Consider the following 17,069-nt stretch of genomic DNA (forward strand, 5'->3'; position numbering starts at 1 on the left):
CTTTTCCCTTTCACCTTTGAGAGAACCATCTGGCTCCGAGAACCACTGTCCTGGCAAAGGAGGGAGCTTAAGGGAAGGAGGAGTGCAGGAAGAGGGAGTGGGAACAAGGAGACAGCTGGAGGCTGGGACTGGGGTATCTCCTAGTTAAGGGGCTCATTTGCTGAAAGAATTTGCGAAGACCTAAGGGACTGAACTTCAGCACTTTCTGGCTTTGGGTTACTTTCTCAGGCGAGTTTGCCTTTTAATAATTCCTCAGCTAGCAGCCAATCAAGGAAGAGGGACCAAGAAAGCAGCCCATTCAGCTCACCTCTTTGAGCTTTTATGTTTTCCCCTCTCCCCATTTCGACCCCTCCAGCCACCCACCCCCGGGTCCGGACTGTGCTCCCCCCCCCACCCCCATACCCTCTAGCAGGTGGTGGGCTGCCTCCCCTCAGGGGTGCCCTGGCCCCTGACCGCTCGGGCCTCGGCTGCCTGGCCTGACTGGCTGGGCAAGGTCCCCATGAGCTCCTGTAATCCTGCCAGACAGGAGGGAAACATGTATACCTACTTGCTATATCGGTGTGGCCCTGTACATCTGTTTTCTTTTGTAGCAGCTCCCCACCTTCCCACGACAATTCTGACACATGGAGCTGTTGTTGGGTGGCAGTCGTTATTTCTGTTTTCATTCTGCTACCCTGGTTAACTGGTGTTCAGATTTATATACACAGGAACAGCTGCTCTCTTACTTTGGATTGTATGAAGTAGGAAAAGAGATGTGACCCTGCAAATAAATAGGAGGTTTTTGTCTTTCATCATTATTTGTGTCAAACAGAATTCTCCCTGTGTTTCCTAAACCTACAAAGTCTAGTTGTTTAGGCCCCAAGTATTTTTATTAAACTTTTTATTGACATGCTGAAGAGACACAGATATAAGAGTGCAGCTTGATAAATTTACACAAACTCACCTCACTCTGTAATCAGCATTCAAAAAGAAAAAATAGATTATTACCAGCACCCCAGAAGTTGCCTCCCCAGGATGACTACTGTCTTGATCTCACAGCATAGATTAGGGTTTTTTAAATTGTATTTATTTATTTTAGAGATAGCGAGCAGGGAGAGGAGTGGAGGGAGAGGGACAAGCAGACTCCACGCTGAGCTCAGGGCCTGACAGGGGGCTTGATCCCATGACCCTGAGATCATGACCTGAGCCGAAATCAAAGAGTCAGACGCTCAAACAACTGAGCCACCCAGGCACCCCCAGCATAGATTAGTTTGAGCCACTTTTTAAAATTTTACAGGAACCAAGCTCCAAGTATTTGACAAGTAAAATAATATATTTTTAAAAGAAAGGGACTTGGAATCCCATATATACCTTGGGGATAGGGGAATCCAGGGTAAGAGAAAGCAGAATGAGAATGTCAAAGCGGTGTTTTTTTTTCTGTCACTATTCCTGAATGGGAACATTGCCGCAGTGAGTCACATGCTGAGAATGACAGAGGAGCCCAGCATACCTGTGGAGAAAATCATAGTAGTAGAGATGCACATACAATTGCCACATCCAAAGGTTATGTGTTTGTAGGAATTTTTTTTTAAACAGCTTTAGTAAGGTATAATTGATACACAATTTTATGACTCAGGGTTTTCCAGAAAAAAAGAACCAGTAGTCAGATAAATACATACATACTTATATACAGATATATAGAAAGAGATTTATTTTGAGGGATTGCCTCACATGATTAGGGGGGCTGAGAAATCCCCGGGTCTGTGGTCTGCAAGCCGGAGGCCTAGGAAAACCAGGCCTGAAAAGCTATGGGAGAGAAAGTAGTAGGTAGCTGGTGGTGTGAGTCCCTGTCTGAATGTGAAGGCTTGAGAACCAGAAGCACCAGTGTCTAAGGGGAAAAGATGGATGTTTCGGCTGAAGCAGAGAAGGCAAAAACACTCTTCCTCACTTGCACGAATTTTTAATATTTGCTTTCTAACTTCCAAAAGGTCTTTTAGTGTGTGTGTGTGTGTGTGTGTGTGTGTGTGTGTTCTGTTGCTCTACAAAAGAAATCCTAGCAACTTTCTGAGGTGGGCTGTGGCCGACTCCCCTTCCCATAGAATAGGGGAGACTCCGCCTTTCTGTCTTGTGACCCAGAGGAACCATGTCAAAAACTGGTCAAGGCCCACCATGCTGGGGTAAGAGTCAAGGCCAGGCAGATTCTTTAAATGTTCTAGGAATTTTATCTTGTTCGATTGGGTTGTTCTATGAGAACAGTCTTTCATTCTTCCACAGACTCCAGCGGTTTTATCAGCTGGAACAGATCCTACAATCTGACTTTCCCAGTGTCCTTAATTATACTCGAGTCGCTGGTTAGTGTCATGGCACACAAAACGAGGGAGGTGAGGTCCTCAAGGGAAAATTTCAACGTCCTTGCAATGTCCTCTGAGTTCGAAAATGAAGTGAATCTTATAAGAAAAAAGTTTTTACTGTTTTGCTGCATAAAAGCCAATTTGCTCCTCAAAGTGGAAGAACGTGTTGTAGAAGCTGGCAGGATGGAAATTGATGGCTTGTTTAGCAGTTTTCCCTTGAAGAACTAAAAATGCTTACATGTATTACTTTATACTTTTTACATAGTCCAGTGAGATACGTGTTTAAATGGAATAAATAATTTTTGTTAAGGACAGGAGTCACATGGGACTTATTTTTCATTATACAAACAATGACAGATTTTGCACTTGGAAAATAATGTCTTTTATCAAGGAGCAGTTAAGGGGTTTTATCTTGCCATCCAGAGATAATTGGGTTATTTTCTTTGGGGTAAAAATTAACTTTGCACATGTTCCCTTTTTATAAGATCTTTTACTTAATACCCAAAACATTTATAATGGTTAGGGCATCTATAAAAGAAGCCATTTGCTTTATTCACATTATTATTATTTGGCAGACTTTTCAATCTTTGTTTCAAGATTCAAGGTACCTGCAGAGTACAGGCATTCTGAGATAAGACAACCTCATATGTACATTTAATACTGAGATTATCCTTATGTATTTCATCTTTCATAACTATAACTAAAGTGCTTGTTTTCCTGTGTTATACTCTTACCTTTTTTGTTACCAATAGCTTCATGGTCTAAGTCACATTCTTATGAATATTTTGCAACAAGGTAGGGAGACTAAAAAGTAAAGGGACTATTAAGTAAATATAGCATAATTTATGCAGACAAGTGAGTGTTGTCTCCTTCAGAAGAGACCCCTCTGAATTCAAAACCTTTTTTCCAGTAAGGTTGTGTCAGAGGCTAGGGTCTTGGCTTTTTTTTTTTAAGATTTTATTTATTTGAGAGAGAGAGAGAAAACAGGCATGTGCGCATGAGCGGGGGGAGGGACAGAGGAATTGAGAGAAGCAGACTCCCCTCTGAGCAGGGAGCCTGACCTGGGGCTCAATCCAGGACCCTGGGATCATGACCTGAGCCGAAGGCAGATGCTCAACTGACTGAGCCACCCAGGCGCCCCTAAGGGTCTTGGCTTTTGACACTTAAAAGTAACTTGGAAACAAATCTGTTAAATAAAGGGTAAAGGGAGCTAGCATTTCTCGAGCCTCCATAACAGGAGTTTTATGGATGTCAATGTCCCTGCAAGAAGGAGACTATCTCCATTTGATAGCTGGGCAAGTTCAGAGAAGTAAATGGCCTGCCCACGTTCACATAACTAGAAATGGATTACACTCCAGTTGGATTTGATCCCAGAGTCATTTACTCTTCCCCTATATTAGGCTGATTATTTTGTTTACCCTTTTTCTGTGTTTAGAAAAATGTATCTCTAAAGTCATTAAGCTAATTTTTTTCTGTCTGGTTTATGGATTGATTCATATGAAATGAACAAGAGGATACAAGAAATATTTTGAAAAATATCATTATTAAAATAAGCAACTGCTTAGAAGGAGAACTCTAATATGTTCTATGTTCTATTAATGTATATGAGAAAATGAATGTTTGAAATTATGTGTTATATATGATACATAACCACACCCTCACCCATTTTTCCAAATCGTCTTACTTGAATTGCACATTTCAAGAAATGTTCATTTCTTTTTTTTTTTTTTAAAGATTTTATTTATTTATTTGACAGAGAGATAGTGAGAGCAGGAACACAAGGAGGGGGAGAGGGAGAGGGAGAAGCAGGCTTCCTGCTGAGCAGGGAACCCGATGTGGGGCTCGATCCCAGGACCCTGGGATCATGACCTGAGCTGAAGGCAGACGCTTAACGACTGAGCCACCCAGGCGCCCTCACACTGGATTTCTAAAAAATGTGTTGATTTACCTATTAGATTGAAAGTCACTCATTCACATATTATGTAAGTGATTTTAGGAACTTTAACTCGATTATTTTGGTTAGAGAGCTAAAAGCACCTGCTGCCATAAAGTTACTCTTTCATAAACAGATAATCATGTTAAAGTTGGAGGGAGGAAGGGTGGATCACTAAGCAACACCAAAAGTGGGAGTTTAGGTCCCTGTGAGTTTCTGGCCCTGGGTTGGATGCTACCATCTGGAGGTGAGACTACAGGGTGCTCTGGGTGGCATAGTGCCCAGTGCTTCGGTGCTGGTATTTTTTAAAGTCTTTAAGGAACTGGAATTTTGCCAGTAATGTTCATTTTCTAAGGGTATCAGCATGGAATTCTTGAGATGTAGAAAATAAAACATTTTTAAAAAGATTTTATTTATTAAGAGAGTGAGAAAGAGAGCACAAGTGGGGGGCGGGGAGCAGAGGGAGAGGGAGAAGCAGACTCCCCGCTGAGCAGGGAGCCTAAAGTGGGGCTTGATCCAAGGACCCCAGGATCATGACCTGAGCAAAAGGCAGCCATTTAACCAACTGAGCCACCCAGACACCCCAAAACATTTTTTAAAGATTTTATATTATTCATTTGAGAGAGAGAGAGTGGGGGGGGGGACAGAGAGAGAGAGAGAGAGATAAGCAGACTCTCCAGTGAGCGTGGAGCCCAGTGTAGGGCTTCACACAGGGCTCCACACGGGGCTCGATTCCAGGACCCTGAGATCAAGACCTGAACCACCCAGGCACCACGAAAATAAAACATTTTTATATTGTAATTCCAAGACAACTTCTTGTTCTTATGTTTTAGACTTTATAATCTAAATTATTCAAGAATTTTTATATTCTTAAAAAAATACTTTTGTGGAGTCCAAAATATGTAAAGATAGTACTTATATTCCACATACTTCTTGGCATATACAGGTGCTCAGTGTTATCTGAGCTGGCAAGAACACAAAAATTTACAAAACATTTTGACTATATTATATCAAATTTTACAGTCTCATACAGATATCTATTTCCTAGCATGGATAAATTGTTTTTTCAAACATGCTAAGCATGGTAATAGAGTATTTAAAATGATATTTTTATTATTTTAAAAAATATATTTTATATATATATCCATCCCACATTAAGTAAAATGGGCCAGCGCGATGTAGAATCAGGTGGCCAGGACGAAGCCGAGCAGCAAGCCCTGTGTTCATCTGGAAGTGTCAGCACCAGCTCCACGGGGGTGAGTCTTATTTGAGACATGGAAACTCTTGCCAATCATTTGAAAAATCTCTTTCCAGAAACCGAAAGCTCCAGCATCTCCCACCACGGAGGAGGATCCTTACCTTGCCTTTCCCAAACCCCCAGTGGACCCTGTGAAGATCAGAAGAATAAGCAGTGCTCGGGCTCGCTTATTCAGGGCGGCCTCCCAGGGGGCCCTGCTGCCTGACAGGACCCTGCCTCCCGCTGAGTGTAAGGCTGGGTCACATCCTTTGAAATCTGGGGGCGGGCATTGTTTTTTTGAATTGGCACACAAAAGCTATTTTTACATGATTTTTTTTTTTCAAACCCCACAGGAGTTTTACATTAACTACGGTTAGTGAATATTGTGCAAACCTGGTTAAGAAACAGTGTTCATATATTTTTCTGGGCATTTATGAAGAATACCTAGATAGCACAGTTTTTTTTTTTTTTTAAAGATTTTATTTATTTGAGAGAGAGAGACACAGCGAGAGAGGGAACACAAGCAGGGGGAGTGGGAGAGGGAGAAGCAGGCTTCCCGCGGAGCAGGGAGCCCGATGCGGGGCTCGATCCCAGGACCCTGGGATCATGACCTGAGCCGAAGGCAGATGCTTAAGGACTGAGCCACCCAGGTGCCCCAGCACAGTTTTTTTTTTTTAAGTTACTTGGTAGGAAAAGAATATTTAGGGTAAGTGTTTTCTAATGAAGGGGTTCACCTGTATTGGAAATAAATGATTTTTAAATCAGTGTTCAAACAGCTGTTAATTTCATTAGGCACATTTAAGATTCATACGATGTGTGCTAAGCTTGAGGTCTTTGAAAACACCTTTCCAATCCCATGTGACAATGTAAGCTAAAGTTGGATGGGGCTTTTCCAGTTCTTTTCCACAGAATTGCTAGTGAGTATCTAAACCTGGAAACAGAGAAGCTACAAACCTCAAGTTCTAAGGTGTGCCCCAACCATTGGAATCACCCCTGTCCAGAGTATACTAAGAGTTTTTCAAATTCTGTAGGAAATGACCTATTATTGAGATGGCAATCAATTTAGTGGATCACCAGCATTAAAAAAAATGAAGTAGGAAAGAATGGAAAACATCAGGGCATAGAGCAGACAATAAGGTTAAGTATTGCTTCAAAGAGACCTTACTGTGGTCATAGACATGTGTATTTGAGGTCATATTACCAATTTATTATATATTTATATTAAACTATATTGTGAATTTATTATTATTCTGTGTAGTCAAAAAGTTGGAACACCACTTTACCAGGGGCTGACCGAACTGGCCCTCCTTCAGTCAGTAAGGATTGAGGAAGAAGGGTAGGTTTACAGTCACAGAGAGATTATCCGAAGATGGATCCCAAAAGTTACAAGCCACCGCCTGAGGATCCTACTTACTTGACATACAAGTGTTTCCTTTTAGTCACCAACATTTAAATGTAGAAGATCATGGAAGAATCCAGATTTATGACTTTTTGTGGAAAATTGGAAGATCTGGCAACATTGGGCCCCCATTCCATGGAGCACCCACCCCCCGTTAGCCCAGGGTATGAGCTGCAGTTCCCTATGTCTCCCCAGACCGCTTTCCTCATTTCCTGGTGCCTCAGATCCCTCGTGATCCCTGACATAGCCGAGGAGGTAGAATCAAGAAGAAAGGAAGAGACAAAGAGGCAATACAGGGTGGGCAGATCACACCATAACGGATGCTGTCGTGGGATGTATGATTAGGCAACTTGCTTTACCTTGATGTCCCAGTTTGTTTCTTTTCTAACAGTCAATCAGATATTTACTGAGCCCCTTCTAAGAGCCAGGCACCACCCTAGGCCCACCGGGTCTTGCCCTCAAACAGATTGTGAGGGGAGATAGACAGTAAACAGGAAACCAAGGAACTAAGATAATTTGGGTTCCAACAAGGGCTATGAAGAAGATAAGCAAGATGATGGGCTGGAGAATGTCCGCGGCAGGAGTACTCTGTGTGACCTCAGGTGGCACCGGAATGTGTCCTTGAGGAGGTGGCCCCTGAGTTGAAATGTGACTGAGAAGAAGGCAGCCATGTAGAAAGCTGTGGACAACGTGCCCGCACTGAGGGGACAGCAAGGCCCGGAGATGGGAGGAAGGTCACTCAGGTCGTGGATGACCCGGAGGCCAGTGTGGCTGGAAGATGGTTAACCCTGGGGACATGGAGGGAGCTGAGGCCACAGCCCAGCAGGGCCAGGCTCAGGGAAATGGCCCGGACTCTATGCTACCTGCCCTGAAAAGCCAGGGACTCAAGAAAGGGACTGACCTAATCTGACTTAAGTTTCTCAACCAAAGCTGCACATTAGAATCACCTGAGGAGCTTTTCAAATGTTCCAGCACTGGGGACCCAGTCAGACCAATTAAATCAGAAAGGATTGGCAATTGAAGGAGCAAAGTCCTTGCCAACATAAGAGGGATGGGATCTGGACCCAGCGTCGGGGGTGAGGTCAGACCTCGCTAGGAACAGTGTCACTCCTTATAAACGGGGATGGCCCTGCTGGTGAGAGGGTACCGTTGTTTGCTGGATGTTTGGCTTCTGAGCCTGAATGCTGCATATGCGTTTCCTGGATTTAACTCTTAGCTCTCGGGTGAGAGTCCTGCTATGTACTGAGCTATTCATGGCTCCATGCGGGTGACTGAGGGGACGATGCCTCACCCACCATCCGCATCTTGCTTCCCTCATGGCTTTGCGCCTTCCCTCCTGGGCCCCCGGCCCTTGTCCGCGCACCCACCGCACAGCGGTGCTCTGGGAGGTGCCATCTGCGGCCGCCATTTCCCAGCACTGAGGCCATCCTCACGCCTCCCGGGGGTGGGAAGCATGTCTTCGTTGCCGTTCTTGTACCCCCCCTGTTTGCAGGTGCCCATGCCTCCTCATCCCCGAGGTCTGGGTTCGCACTCAGGAAACAATGGCAGTAAAAAGTCATTGTCGTTTTAAAAGCCCCCATTGAAACGATATATTTTAACGCTCCAGCCTTGGAATCATTGTCATTTGTGCAGGGGCTCCCAGGGCTTTGCTCCGGGGTCCCTGTTGTCTAGCAGAGGTCTCTTGCGGTGGGTGACTGGGTGACTGAGGCTGTAAAGGCAGCTGAGCTTGGAGACAGAGGGTGCGCCCGGCCTTCGACGTGAAGTCATTTGTGGCGGACTGCCACAGGCAGGGCGGGGGGTGTGGTGGCAGCTTTGGAATTCCCGATTTAAGAATGAAAGGGGAAGAGATGTGTGTCGCCACGTTCGGAGGACCAGCAGTGTGATGGCTCCGTGTTCAAACAGGCCTATTGGCCGGAGGCGGCAGTGTTGCTAAGGCCGCTGGGTCACTCAAGCTGGACAGGGACCGCAGGCTCCGCCTTCTCACCGTCCCTGTCCTCTGTGCCTTCGCAGAGCCCTCGCCAGGCTCCCTAAATGGGCTTCCTAAGCGTCTCCTGGCTCTGCCTGTTCCTTTCCCACCACTGCTGCCCTGCCGTCGGCACCCCTCGCCTCGTGCCTGGTCTCCTAGGGCCCCTGTCTGGCTCCACCCTCAGCTCACTGAGGACCCTGCTCTGCTGGAGCAGCCCGAAGAGCCTGGAGAAACCAAGCTGCCAACTGCACAGGGCTGTGAGCGGCAGCCTCATCCCCTTATCCCAGTGGACGGACAAAAATGATTACCGTCTGTGTGTGCCATATGGGACAAGGGGACAGGAGGCAGATACAAATCGGATTGCGTCATCTTCTTGCTGAAAACCCTTCGGAGGGCTCCCCATGCCTGAAGGAGTGTTTGCCAAACTGAGTCCCAGCTTTCCCTTGGAAGAGGGGTTCAGCACTCAAATGAGTCTGCCTGCTTCCTTCCCCTCGTGGAGAGTCCCAGTGCACACGGGTCTCTTTGAGGGCTGGTAAAGATGCCTATTTAATCTTAATTCAACCCAGCATTTTATAAAGGTACTCGACTGGGGAATCTGTCTTTTGAAGAATGCAGTTTGGGAGATACTGACCTGGCACGGAAGCTGGCAAACTTTTTCTGTAACGGACCAGAGAGTAAATATTTCAGACCAAATGAATGGGCCATAGAGTCTATGTCCAACCTACTCAACTCTCCCGTTGTAGTGGGAAAGCAACATAGACTGATTTATGGCCACCGAAACTTGAATTTCCTGTCATTTTCACATGTTCCAAAATAGTGTTCTCCTTTTGAGTTCTTCCCAGCCATTTAAAAGTGTAAAAACCACTCTTAGCTCTCAGGCTGTACAAAAACAAGAGGCAGGCTAGATTCAGCGGGTAGTTTGCTGACTCCTGGCCCAGCAGATGAAGTCCCTGCTCCTCAGCATGCACAGCTCTGTAGCGATCTGGCCCCGGCCTAACACTCCAGGCCCTTCTCTTGACTGTCCTTCGCCTCCCGTGCAAAGCCTGCGCACCAACAGTATGGACCTCCTTGTGGTTCCCCACACCTATCCTGTTGCTTCAAGCCTCTTGCAGGATCTGCTATATAATTTGCTGGACCCAGAGCAAAATTGGAATGTGGAGCTCCTTGTTCAAAAATTATTGGGAATATCTACATGGCGACAGCAAAGCATTCAACCAAGTGTAGGGCCCTGCTAAGTGTGGGACCCTGCTTGACTGTACAGCTTGTATACACATCAAGCTAGCTCTGACTGCAGACTTTTGTGCCTTTATCTCAGAACTCCTTTTTGCCTCCTGTTAATCCTTCAGAATACTTCCCAGGCTCTGCTTCCTCTATGAATCCTTCCCTGCCCAGTTCCCAACCCTTCAGGACTCTCCTATTCTCTGTGCTGCCCTTACCTGGCCCAGACCATGCTGTACTGCATTTCTCTCTTTACACGTCTGCCTCTCTGTCTCCCCCGTTAGGCTCAGCAACTTCAGTAGGAAAGAGGATTTCTTTATTTGTAGCCCGAGAACCTAAAACGGGGACTAGTATATAGTAGGTGCCAAAGTAATATCTGTGAAATGGTGAACTGTTCCCACACAGTAATACTGCTTATTGTAGACTTTTGAAGTTCACCCACGATCCATTACAAAATTAGTACAGCACGCTACAGCCATTTACCAGGGGCACACAGGGCATTTTTCCTCATGCTTAGTTTAACGGTGGATCTCCATCAGGAGTCAGAGTGAGCCCCAGGGCAGCTCCTCACTGTAGTAGTAACTGGTGAGCTCCCTCCAGTAGATTGTGAAGTTAGAGAGGCTGCAGCAACCCTGCCCATGAGTATGGGTGTGCTTCGCCTCTAGAACAGGAGCTCCCTGATGACTGGGACTTCTGTTCACCCCTAGACCCCCAGCACCCGGAACAGCACCTGACACAGAGCAGCAAGTGCCTAATAAATATTCATGGAGTACATGAATGAAAGAAACCAATGCTAAAATGTAGGAATAGGCTAAAAATGCATTACCTAAAACAAAATCTGTGCTTTGTAGTTCAGTAGTGAAGATATTTAAGGCAGCGTGGTGCCATAGAGAGAGCCCTGGACGGGAAGTCGGGATCCTTGGGTTCCCTTAATAATGATGACAATAACTTCTAGGTTTGGAGTAAATCACTTTACTAAGCCATATCATTTGATTCTCAGCACATCCCTAAGAGGTGGGGACCACTGAGGAAGGTGAGAGAAAAGTTGAGCGACCTGCCCACGTCACTCAGCCAGTCCTTCACCCTAGGTCTGATGGAATGCAAAGCCCACGCTCTTCGCACTCTACAGTCCTGGCCCTCCCTGAACTTGCTTAGTGAACCTAAACAGGTCACGTAACGCTCGGGTTTTCAGTTTTCTCATCTGAAAAATGAAGTTTAGACTAGCCGATCCCTAAGGTTCCTTTCAGTTTTAAAATTCATTGTTTTGAAAGCAGGGAGCTTAGTTGGAGTGGACTAAGTGGTTTTGTTGGTTTTTACTGGTTTGTTCAAGTGCAGAAAAGGAAACCTTGAGTTGTTCTGGAGAAGCTTGCAAAACAGTACTTTGCTATATGAATCTCATCCCCACATTCCTCTTTGGAAAAAAAAATTAAGATTTTATTTATTCATTTGACAGAGAGAGAGAGAACAAGCAGGGCGAGAGGCAGAGGCAGAGGGAGAAGCAGGTTCCCAGCTGAGCAGGGAGCCCGATGAGGGGCTGGATCCCAGGCCCCTGGGATTATGACCTGAGCCGAAGGCAGACGTGTGACTGACTCAGCCACCCAGGTGCCCTTGAAAAAAATATTTTATCGAGACTCAAGTGTGGTAGCAGCATCACAGATGAGCTATTCCTAATGGCTACTGGCTGATAAAGGAACAGTGTTGTATCATAAGCCTAAGAATCTGCAGTCATACACACGATAGATGTTTCAGTTTAGAGACTGGATTTCTGTTTGTAACTCTTATCATCTTATTCCTCTTTACAAAGCCTTATAAGCCAACGCCCTCCTCTTCCCACCTCCTAGCAGTGATGTATAAGGCCGCCACAGTCTGGGTGCTGCACTCTGCTCAGCTCTCTTCCTCTTCTCCCTCACATCCTCCACTCCTGTTGGGCCTTAAGCATGCCAGGCACCCTTCTGCCTTAAGACCTCCATACCTGCTCGTCCCTCTGCGGGGGATTCTGTCCCTGGTCAGCCTGTGGCTAGATGCCTCATCGCCAGTGCTTACCACGTCCACCCTGTTCAGAACTGCTGCCTACCCCCATCCCCAATCCTCTTTAATTTTCTCCATTTTTCTACTTTGCTTTTTTCCTTAGCACTTATTATCTTATATCATGTACCTCATTTATTATGGTATATTATTTATTATCTGTTTATACCTAGTAGGATGTAAGCCCTACAAAGTCAGGGATCTTTGTTTCCTCACTGATACATCCCAAGTGTCTAGACCGGTGCCTGACATCAGGGAGGCCCTCAGTATTTTTTTTTTTTTTTTTTTAAGATTTTATTTATTGGGTGCCTGGGTGGCTCAGCCGTTAAGCGTTTGCCTTCGGCTCAGGTCATGATCCCAGGGTCCTGGGATCGAGCCCCGCATCGGGCTCCCTGCTCGGCAGGAAGCCTGTTTCTCCCTCTCCCACTCCCCCTGCTTGTGTTCCCTCTCTCACTGTCTCTCTCTCTGTCGAAAATAAATAAAATCTTTATAAAAAAAAAAAAGATTTTATTTATTTATTTTAGAGAGAGGGAGGGGGAGAGAGAGAGAGAGAGAATCCCAAGCAGGCTCCATGCCCAGCACAGAGCCCGATGCGGGGCTTGATCCCATGACCCTGAGATCATGACTTGAACCAAAATCAAGAGTCAGACATTTAACTGACTGAGCCACCCAGGCACCCCAGCACTCAGTATTTTTTGAATGAAAAATTGTTAACATAATCAAATTTAGGAAAAGGAGTCATTGTTCTGGGATGCAGAAGTATTTATGTGGATTGAGTTATTCATAAACCTACATTTGAGTGCATGTCCTCTGGTAGACTCTGCGAGAGTAGAGAGGAGATCCCATTCATTTTTGATGAATTGATGCTGCCAAGCCTGAAATAATGGTGAGGTCTTGTAGATTTTGGTCACACAATTCCAGACTTGATTATAAGTCATATAAAAAATTTTAAATTGTATAAATTCTTAGATTGAAAAAAAATACTGAAATAGTGATTCCTAAAATCAGAACAGCTTTGACAAAACATCTCCTTGATTGTTACAGCAAAGAAGACAGTGGAATCCAAGGAAACAGTTGTGATGGGGGATGCTATGGTGAAAATCAATGGGATTTATTTAACAGAATCAAATGCCACTGGCCACTTAAAGAGTCACCCACTTCAGCTAACTTATGATGGAGGCTTCAGTGAAATCAAGAAGCAAGAAATGTTCAAAGGGACAACATCCTTGCCATCTCATCTCAGAAGTGGAGGGTCAGTATTCTTTTGATATAGTTTTCTGGTTAGGATAACTGTGTCATATACTAGTTTATTTCCTAATCTTATATAGATGAGTGATTTGCATTTTCCCTTTTATGTAAACAAATTTTTAAGTTAATGATGCATCAATAGGAAAGACTTTTTTTCTCATGGCTAAGTGGAGTTGGTTTTACATCATTCCCTATTTAATCCTCAGGAAAACATTTATTCATACGGGCCAAATGCTGCGTTGATCTGTCAGAATAGTCTTTGCTTTAGTTAGGCTGTTCCAGCCAGCCCTTGAGTGATGAGTGATTGTTCTGTTTGTGTGTTATTTGGGATTCTTGCCTGGCCTGGAATCTCTTGTTCTATCCCTTTGGATTAGTTCACTGTTGTTAATTCCACCAAAGAGTAGACACTTATTTTATTCCCCAGTAGAAACTTGGATTTAAATATTTATTTTGCAAACAGGTAAGTAGTTAAAACAGGAGAATCCTGTAGATTTCTATTGTCTGTGACATCCCTCACCTAATACCTCATAAAATGAATTATTGGGAATTACTTTATTTCATACCATGTTCCTAGACGGGGCTTTCTAGGGCTTCCCCTAGAAAACTGAGGAGCAATTTTCTTACCATATTAAGATTTGTACGGACCATGTGAATTCTCACCCCCGTGTTTTCCTAAAGAAGTCTCTAATGACTGGGGACTGGGGACTGGGGTGGGGGATGGAGTGGGGAGAGCAGCCTCTGTTCCCCAGCCCCGGCCAATAATGATGCTAAGATAGGCAGGAGGTCTTGGACTGGACCGGGTCATTCAGTTAAAGATATTTTTCTATGACTTTCCATTGGGTCATTGTGGACAACTGCCCGGTTCAAATTTGCTTAACAAGATTAAATTCCACCGGCCGCTTTAAGACAGAGGACTTGGTGCCCTCACTTTAGATTTTGGGTCTGACTTTGGCTCATACACACGCAGCGTGCTTAAAACTTTTCCCGGAACCGGCTGCTTGGCAGCTGGTTAGTTTAGCTGAACTGACCTTGCCGGCTGACAGAGCCCGAAGAGTGTCGTGCACGCAGAATTTATATTAGGCAACCTAGTAGCCCTGCTAATGCTGCTTTGCATTCAGAACATTTTTTAAATTAAGGGAAAAATGAAATGTCTCCTTAAGTGGAAGAGAATGACTTCAAATTGGGACTTTGGGAGCTGAGCACAAAACATCAAACTGGCTATGGCAACCGATCTTTTCCAGTTGGTGAGTAAGAATAGGCTGCAGACCTCCGAGCTTAAACATAAAAGACGGCAGGAGAGCTTGTGTTTCTTCAGCACTGGAGTGAAAAGGAAACATTTATCTTGCTGCACCCATCCTTACAGTAATTAAAGTTGACTAGGAAAAACCAGACAAGAGCTGTTGTTTTATTTTATTTTATTATTATTATTATTATTATTTGCAAACCTTCAGATGTTGCAGAATAATCTGGCAAGCCAGAGTTCATTATGTCTTCCTCAGTTGGGGACAGCAAAGGCATTTTCAGTTGCATATTTTATCCCACCAACAGCAAAGGAGAAATCAATTAGGAACTGGAAGCACTTCTTCCTGACCGGCCAAAATTATGAGGCATCGGCAGCACTAATTGTTTTCCTTTTGTTTGGTGAGGACAGCTTTTGTGTCGTGTAATGACTGCCTCTGAGTCGGGCTTGCAATGCACCCTGGCCAGTTTAACTTCCAATAACATTTCTGCTTTAGGAATCTTTACCTCCTTGAATCATGGATGGGGTTTTGTTGATGTGGCGCCAAAAAAACAGTTGATACAGTAGGATTAAAACAAACCAGAAAATGGAAACTATTATCAATTCTTTCATTAATTATATTTGTGACTCAATCTGAGATACTTGATAATTGTTTCTCGTAAACATTTAAGTGAAGAATTCCAAGAAATGATCTTTGCTATGCAGTGGAGTATTCCCAGTTTTGATGCTAAAGCCTTACTTAATTAACATTTTTCCATCTTTAAACCCTAATGTGGTAAATGAAGACTCTTGTCAGTGAGACTGGCTGGCAGAAGGGAAGGAAAGGAATGCAAAAACTAGAAAAGAAAGAGGCTTGAGAGGACACTGGCTCTAGAAGGAGCACAAGCAGGTCTCAGAAAGGGAACAGAGGAAGTGAGGACCTGCCTCCCGCGCAGGGTCCTTACTGCTCGCTTGATGGGAGGGGAGTGGCCACCTTCACGCTGCCTGCTTCTGGGCTGGGGAAAAGGAGCAGTCTATTCCAGGGAAATAGCTTTGATTTGTACCCCCTTAATTTAGAGTATGGATAAGTCAGACCTGGGATGGAGTGTGGTTTCACTTTATGCTGGTCGTGGTGGAAAAAGGATTTGCTAAGCAAGCTGTCATCATAAACGAGATCTTGGGGGACTATCTAACTTTCCCAGAGAGAACATACTCTGAAGGACTCATCCAACTGTCCTCTTCAAACAGTGTTCCAACTCCGACAGTCTCTGCGTGTCCAGTTAAGGGCCCATCTAAGCTTTGGCAGGCCTGCCCCTTAGCGACACTCCATTTTCTCTTACTTTGTGTTGCCATGTGGATTGAAAAATAATAAAGCTTCCATTAAAATAGGAATGTATGTATATCTCCATCCATCTATGCACTCATCCATCCAGTGGTCCAACCTGATGAACCCCTTCGTATACCTGCTTAAAAACCTTTTAAGGCTTTCTATGTAAATATGGTTCAAACTATTATGGTTTGGAAATGTGACCTTCAGGAGGAAAGTCCAAGAACTCTTTGCTGGGAACCATGATCCTTGGATTTAAGTTTGGTTCTCTCTCAGCCATTTGACTTATCTGTATGCTCTTTGGCAAGTCTCTTACCACTTTCAGGCGCTCAGTTTTCTAATCTGTAAAATGGAAATAACTGTGCTCCTTCACTCCCCTCTCCCCCCAGCCTTCACTGTGGGTTGTGGAATGATTAATAAGGCTTGAAAGCCTTATCTGTAAACTGTCAAGGGCCAATAGTATTTTTGGAATCAAAAAGAAGAAAAGAGGGCTTCTGGTTAAAGATGGTAAAGCAAAGGCATTCTGTAGAAACTGAACAAAAGCAGCAAAGAATGAAAAACACAGAAATAAATACCATCAATGAAGCAGAAAACTGGTTCTAGCCTGAAACAACAAAACATGGAGTAAACTTTACACTGCAGTGTGGGCTTGATTTTTTTGTCTACCTAGCATACTTGCCTTTGGAGACCAAGCCATCTTGCATCATGCTCAGTCCATGTTTAGAGAAGGGCTGACTCTATCTTCCCTGCCCACCTTCCTGGGGGTCCAGGGGTGATTATGTGGCCCCAGACTGGCCTTCCGAGTTCTCCAATCCACCAGCCACAGCAGTTGGTTCAGAGGTGGGCACAGGATCCAAAACAGGCCAGCTGCATTCCTCTCTGGGCCTTTTGCCAAAGCCTTTGAGGAAAGTGTTCTTTCAAATTCATAAGCTGTAAAGATGATGTGGTCTTAGAGCCAACAGTGGCCATTTCGTTGCCTTGTGGAGGGTGACTCTGGGGAAGGGTGGGGTTAGGAAGTGATGTATAAACAGAGCTAAGGAAATGGAGATAGTGACCAAGTTCAAGGATGATCCATATCCACATTGTTAGACTTCTCTGTTTTGTGAACCCAGTATGTTCCTCTTTCTTTCTTTCTTTCTTTCTTTCTTTCTTTCTTTCTTTCTTTCT

The 17,069-nt window shown here is 44.6% G+C and overlaps 1 protein-coding gene across 1 annotated transcript in view; it reads left to right on the forward strand.

The window, feature by feature from the left end:
• Nucleotides 1-17,069, forward strand: part of ARMC2 (armadillo repeat containing 2) — a 107,545-nt gene that overhangs the window by 13,563 nt on the left and 76,913 nt on the right. Inside the window, exons 4-5 of the mRNA XM_034991757.1 lie at nucleotides 5,578-5,749; nucleotides 13,153-13,360. Coding sequence (XP_034847648.1) covers nucleotides 5,578-5,749; nucleotides 13,153-13,360 — 380 coding nt within the window. The remainder of the gene's footprint in view (nucleotides 1-5,577; nucleotides 5,750-13,152; nucleotides 13,361-17,069) is intronic.

This window comes from Mirounga leonina, unplaced genomic scaffold, assembly GCF_011800145.1.
Source record: "Mirounga leonina isolate KUSES-001 unplaced genomic scaffold, KU_Mleo_1.0 Mir_53, whole genome shotgun sequence".
Classification (NCBI taxonomy): domain Eukaryota; kingdom Metazoa; phylum Chordata; class Mammalia; order Carnivora; family Phocidae; genus Mirounga; species Mirounga leonina.